Below are 6,111 nucleotides of genomic sequence, written 5' to 3'. Positions count from 1 at the left end.
AAGACAAAAATCAGTCCAGTCAGTCCCCACGGCTCTGGGAGCCTGGTCCTCCTCCCCAGCTGTACTCTCCAGCATCCCAGTACTGCAGCACCTGCAGCCAGCACCAGACCTGGTCTGTCCCCCTTTGCCGGGTAGCGCAGGGTTGGGGCCCAGAGCAGGGCGTGCGCCCCGACCCCCGGGGGCTGCGTGCAGATCCCACGGCTTTAACCTGCCCTCAGGCCACGGGGATGAGGTGATGTCGCCAAGTGCTGCGGGTTCATGGTTGTGACAGCACTGTCACCAAAGCACTGTCAAAATGCTGGCTATTTTGGCTGGTGGGAGGGTTCGTGTGTGTGTATTGTTTTGCTTTTTACGTCTTTTAGGGCGAGCTGAAACTGCTGCCTTTCCCAGAACTGTTGTTTGTCCTGTAAATCATTGCTGGGCAAGAGGTACCAGGAAGTGCTTCCCTGCAGTAGCCAGGGCTCTGGGCTCCAGGCTGGGGAGTGAGGGCCCGCGGCCGAAAGGCGGGGGGAAGGGGGAAGGTCTGCACAGCCAACACAGGGGCGTCCCCACCCGTGCTGACCCGCTGCACCAGTCATCCCCCGAGGCCGTCCCCAAGAGAGGGAGGCAGCAGCCCCAGCCCCGATGTGGGGTGAGGGGGGGCTCCCCGAGGGGGGCAGATCCAGCCCTGGGAAGAAAGGTTACTAAAAGTAACCATTACAACGTGCCAGGCCGAAGTCAGGGTGTGATGAAGGGCGTGTGCTCCCCTCATGCGCAGTTAACTCCAGCAGCGCGCAGCAGTTTGAACTTGTTTTTAAGGGAAGATGCCCTCCTCTCCCCTCCGAACCCTACGCCAGCTTTTCGCGGCGGGGCGGTGGGGGAAGCGCCCTGCCCGTGGCGGGGTCGTATTCCGGCGGTGCCCGTGGCCCCGCGGCGAGGGAGGACCCCCTCCACCGAGAGACGCAGAGCTGGACTTGGCTCCCCCGCCCAAGCCGCCGGGGCTGTGCCTGCCACCCCCCGCCCGCCGGACTTCCCCGCCAGCACACACCAAGCAGACTTGCGGCCGTTTCCTGACTTTTATTTGATTTTATTATTGAAGTTGTGGCATTATTTGCAATGGCAGTGGTACAGACCGGCTCAGGATCCATTGAAACAGATTTGCCTTCAAGTCTAAAACATATTTTGATTCGTAGCTACATCTTGTGAATGCAAAAAAAAAAAAAAATTCCACTATAAAAATAAATTTACATTTTGTGAATAACAAAAGCAAATATAGTGCCCTTTGGCTTAACCAAAAGAAAAAAAAAAAAAAAGACTATTGGATGTCAAAGTTATCCACGTTTCTGACATAAATAGAAAATATAAGTTAGTATAACTCTTAAAAAAAGTTTTGTACAAATATACACTTGTTTTTTTAATTTTTCCTTTTTTTTTTTTTTTTGCACTGAGAGCTCAGCAGAGATTAAACATTTCTTATAAATGACTTTTAAAGCTTTACACTTCTGGCCAGTGTACTCACATTAGGCATAATACATTTCTATACAGAACGTCATACATTGCACTGTTGTACGATAACACTGCTCCGTGCGCGGCCGGCGCTGCGGCTCCGCTCCGGCTCCCGCTCCCAGGCCGGGCGGGCGCGGGGGGGTCCCGGCTCGCCGCGCCGCCCGCCCCGACCCCCCGCGCCTCCGGGGCGTCGCGCCTCCCGAGGCGGCGCGCCTCTCCCGTGGGTGCAGTAGTGCAAAAGTCTAGGAAGAACAAAAAAGGAGGAGGAGGGAAAAAAAATAAGCAGGGGAAAAAAAAATTGGTCGTGGTATAGGAAATAACTAAGCGCCGCAGAAAGCGCCCAGATACCCTCGCCCGCTCCCGGGGCGCGTCTCACCTGGCTCACCGGAGCCGCTTGCGGGGGGTCTGCTCAGCCGGCACGGCGGCGGGGGGCGGCGGACAGCCGGCGGGGCGCTCCGCCGCCGCCTTGGGCTCCGCCGGCCTTTTTCTCCTCGCGAAGAAATCTGGATGGGGGACGGAGAGGAAAGAGGGGTCCGTCAGCCACTGCGGCGGCGGGACGCCCCCCGTCCCCCGCGCCCCCCGGCTCCCCACGCACCTGTGATGCGGGCGGTCGGGCCCCTCCGGCGGAGCCGCATGCCGCGGCGGCGGGGCGCGGCGCGGTTCTCCCGGCTCAGGCGGCCCCCGGGCCCCTTGCCGGCGGCGGGCGGCGGCGGCGGGGAAGGGGGTGCCCGGAGGAGGGGGACGCGGCACCGTCCCACCTGCAGAGTCTCCCGGTAGAAAGCGGGCACGGCGCCGGCCTCCACCTCCTCCCAGCGCAGGCGGCCGGGCCCCGGCAGCGGCGTGTCGGTTTGGAAGTTGTAGTCCCAGCGGCGCTGGTCGTCCTCCCCCATCTCCCGCAGGCGATCCCGCAGCTCCCGGCCCAGCTCCTCGTGGTCCACCGGCCCGAAGAGACTCCTGCAGACGGGGCTGCGGCCGTGCCCGGCCAGGGCTCGCCGGGCAGAGAGGCGCTCCAGGGCGGCGGCGCCGGAGAGGTGCACGTTGGACATCGCCGCCAGGCAGGACGCGGCGGGCCGGGAAGGCGTCGGTGCCCCCCCGCCGCTCCTCTCCTGCCGTCCCGTCCGCTCGCCCGCTCGCGCTCACACCGGCCCTGCCTCCCGCCTTTGAGCCCCTGCCCCCCGGCCCTGCCTTTTAAACCCCGCTCCCCGCGAGTGCGAGCAAAACACCATTAGCATAATAGTGTTTCCCTGCCGCCAGCCCGCCGCGATTGGCGGGGCCCCCCCCGCCGCCCCCCGGCCCCCGGCGGCAGGGCTCCTGCCCGCCTCCTCCATTGGCTGCGCCGGGCAGCGCCGCGCCGCCGCCGGCCGCATTGGCCCGCACTGGTCGGGCCCGGCCCCGCCGGGGACCGGGGGCGGCCCCGGCGCTGGCCCGGCCCCGGGGGGCGGCCGCCGCGCTCCCCACCCGCTGCCGGGCCCGCTCCTTTTGTCTGCCGCCGGCCTCGGCTCCGCTGCCGCTTGGAACCCGGCCACTTTCTGCGTTGTTCCCCCCCCTCCCCCCCACTCCGTGTTGCCTTTTCCGCGTTAAGGGTGCGTGTGGGAGTGTTTTTACTATTATTCTTACTATTATTTTGTTTGGTTGGGATTTTGTTTCTTCTCGAGGAGTGTCGCCAGGAGTTTCTCAGCATCCGTGGAGCGCGGGGGCTTGGGGCGGGGGAGATGATGCGTGTGGAGGAAAACGGGATCGTTTCTGGCTCGGGGATTTTTATTACACTGCTGCAAAACAAAGCGAGATGCTTGCAGATTTCAAAACAAGCTGAAGGCTATTTTTAAAAATAGGGCTTCTCAGCTGCATGGAAATAATAACTTGCAGCCTTAGTGAATAGAAGTACATGAAAACCACAGCATTTTCCTCTCCTAACTTTAAAACCCGCATAATACGTGTTTGTTCACTGCAGATGAACTAATCTCGCTATTGTCTTGCCAGGGATCAGCTGGCTTGTGCTTTACATTTTCTGCAGGTCACTGCAATCATTGCCTTTTGTTGTTTTGGGATGGAGGAGTATGAAAGGAAAAGAAGGGGGAGCATAACTGACACCATGCTAAAATTCATCCCAGAACATCATCACACTGTTGATGCATGTCTCAGAGGGTCATCATGGCAATGATTTTTTCCTCTGCAGACAAGGGGAAAGATGAACCTCTTTCATGCAGTGTGTTTGGGAACCCCCTCACTCCTCGTGTCCCTATGGCTCTTGCCTTTGGGAACTTCAAACCCTTGAGCAAAGACAACTTGGATCGTTTTATTCCCTAAAGGGAATAAAATTAATATTAATTCCCAGAATGTTCTGGCTCTGCAGAGACTGCCTCAGGTGCCAGCTTACTGTAGGGCTGGAGGGGTTACAGCTTTAGGCCCCATAGGTAGATCAGCTTCAAGAAGAGGAGCATTTGTCTTTGAATCCATGGAAAGGCCTTGCCAGGTGCACCAAAGTAAGTCTTTGAATGTGGTGTTTCCACATTCAGCCCATGTCTGTGACAGAGCAGCCCTCTGGCTGGGGACCTTCACTCCTGCACTTGCCATGCCAGTGAGGAGCCTGTGGCAGCTGGGACAGCTCCCACCACCTCCCAGGTGCTGCACCTTCAGTGGTGCTTCCAAAGTCTGCCCACACCAGGAGGTACCAGCAGTGCCCGTGGGTTTGGACCCATGGACCCAGGGTTGGCTGCTGCTGGCAGGGAGAATGTTGGAGCCTGGCTCACTGCACAGGAAGGATCTATCCATGCTCAGGCTTCTGAGCAATGAGATGCCGTGACAGGTTTGATCTCCTGAAGTCATTTCCTGATGTTTGTGAGGACAGGTGGGGTGCTCAGTGGGAAGGGTCTGTAGCTTCGTGATTGAGAGAAGAAGAGGCAGCAAGTGCCTTCAGGGTGCAGATCCCCACTTGTTTCCTGGGCAGGCATGGCGTCACACCTGGCAGAGGACTTTGCTGACCAGTGGTACAGACAGACCACTTTCATTTCACTAATGGTGGAAGCACTGGTGTTTTAGGAAATGTGAAGACTTTTTTCTTTCAAAGATGCCTGTTCAGATGTTATGTTCTCAACAGCCATTCTCAGTTTCCCAGGTGAGTTGGACAACCTACCCATGTGGCTGTTTTGGGTGGCTATTACCCCACTGTCCTTTCTGTCCCAAAATGGCCCTTGAAGGTAGCCATATGGGGGTCTCTTGGCCCCAAGGATATGATTTAGGGAGCAGGTCATGAAAAGGCTCTCTGAGTTCCTCATCACTAAGAGCACATCATCTTAAAAAGCAGGAGGTGAGCATCAGTTAGGCACAGGTTGAGCCAGGAGAGGTGAGTCTCACAAGTTGGGATGGTTGGAGAACGTGGTGAACATGGCACAGTGTTCACCTGGGGACTTCTCTCAGCAGCCATCAAACGCATCTCTCGGGATGTAGGTTGGGGTGGTTTTAGGAATAAATGTGCTATGCAGAGAAAATGCTCTGAGTTCCCCAAGAAACGTGCTGGAAAAGTGCCCTCTATTCAAGACTCAAGCCGAAAGGCAATGGCCAGGTCCCTGCAGACAGGGGCTCTTTGTGAGGAGTCCTCGCAAACCTGCTGCTGTTCTTCCCCCGTGCCGGCGAGGCCTTTCCTGTGTTCTGCCTCCTCCGTTTTAGACATTCCTGCCATGAAAGCTGAATGAGCAAGATCCCCTGCTATTTGCAAGATGTGGGCGTGCCCTCTGCAAAATCCAGGTCGTTGTCCTTCCAAACCCTTTCCAGAGGTGAGCCAATATTTACGCAGTGCTTGAGGGACGCAAGGAACGATGGTTCCAACGATCAGGGGTTGCTTTGTGTCTGAGGCCACTTCACTTCCAGCTCACCTGGGAGGTAAAGCAGATCAGGTTTGAGGTTACCAGCCCTGCTTTTTAGTTCAGCTTCCTCACTGTTAATTCTCCCTAATGCTTTGACTGGGGTTTTTTTGTCCCAATATACGTTTAGGTTTTAGCTGGTGGGGACAGTCCTGGGTACTTTCTGCTCACGAGCTGCCAGTTCTAGCAGTGTCTGGTTTTTTGTGTGTGGAGATAGAGAGCATCCAGCCCATTTGAGGAGGAAATACTGCATGCACAGAGAAATGTTTTTAATTTAGTGAATCTGTGAACTCTCAGGACAGAGGGGTAGGTTATGATCCTCTAAACCAGCAGTTTGCCTAACATGAGCTACAAAATCTTACCCAAGAGCTCTACCACCAAGCCTATTAACTTCGGTAGAAATTCCTGCTCCAGAACACTGAGCAGAGTAATTACTGCTATGGTTAGAACAATGCCCCATAAGAATGAAACATTTTTGCTCAAAACATCCAAGTCATATCTGCTTATGTCAGAAAACATAATGACTTTACCTATTGTGTATTCCTGCTGGCTTCTCTGTTTCAAAAGGGTGAGGGGAGGGAAAAGCAAACTCCTTTATGGCCTGTGCATCATTGCAAAGGGATTGCAATTTCAGGAAGTTTATTGCATTTGACTATTCCTGTTTGGAAAGGGTCCAGGTTGTCAGAGCCAGGGCTGAGTCTGATGGCTTGGCAGACAGGGGAAGAGAGGTCCTTGCACTGTAAACTGAGCAAGGAGTAACCAACGA

General features: G+C 56.2%; 1 protein-coding gene across 1 annotated transcript; it reads right to left on the bottom strand.

The window, feature by feature from the left end:
* Positions 1 to 1,041: 1,041 nt before the first annotated feature.
* Positions 1,042 to 2,637, bottom strand: CDKN1C (cyclin dependent kinase inhibitor 1C). The gene is made up of 3 exons (XM_082283654.1): positions 2,081 to 2,637; positions 1,862 to 1,988; positions 1,042 to 1,727 (listed from the first exon to the last, which is right to left on the bottom strand). The coding sequence occupies exons 1-2, from the start codon at positions 2,529 to 2,531 to the stop codon at positions 1,867 to 1,869; spliced, it is 573 nt and encodes a 190-aa protein (XP_082139780.1). The 5' UTR covers positions 2,532 to 2,637; the 3' UTR covers positions 1,042 to 1,727; positions 1,862 to 1,866.
* Between the last annotated feature and the right edge of the window lie 3,474 nt (positions 2,638 to 6,111).

The sequence above is a fragment of the Coloeus monedula genome (genome assembly GCF_965178545.1).
Source record: "Coloeus monedula genome assembly, chromosome: 6".
In the NCBI taxonomy this organism is placed as follows: domain Eukaryota; kingdom Metazoa; phylum Chordata; class Aves; order Passeriformes; family Corvidae; genus Coloeus; species Coloeus monedula.
Note: the sequence above shows the minus strand (reverse complement) of the source record. Positions and strands in the feature narration are given on the sequence as shown.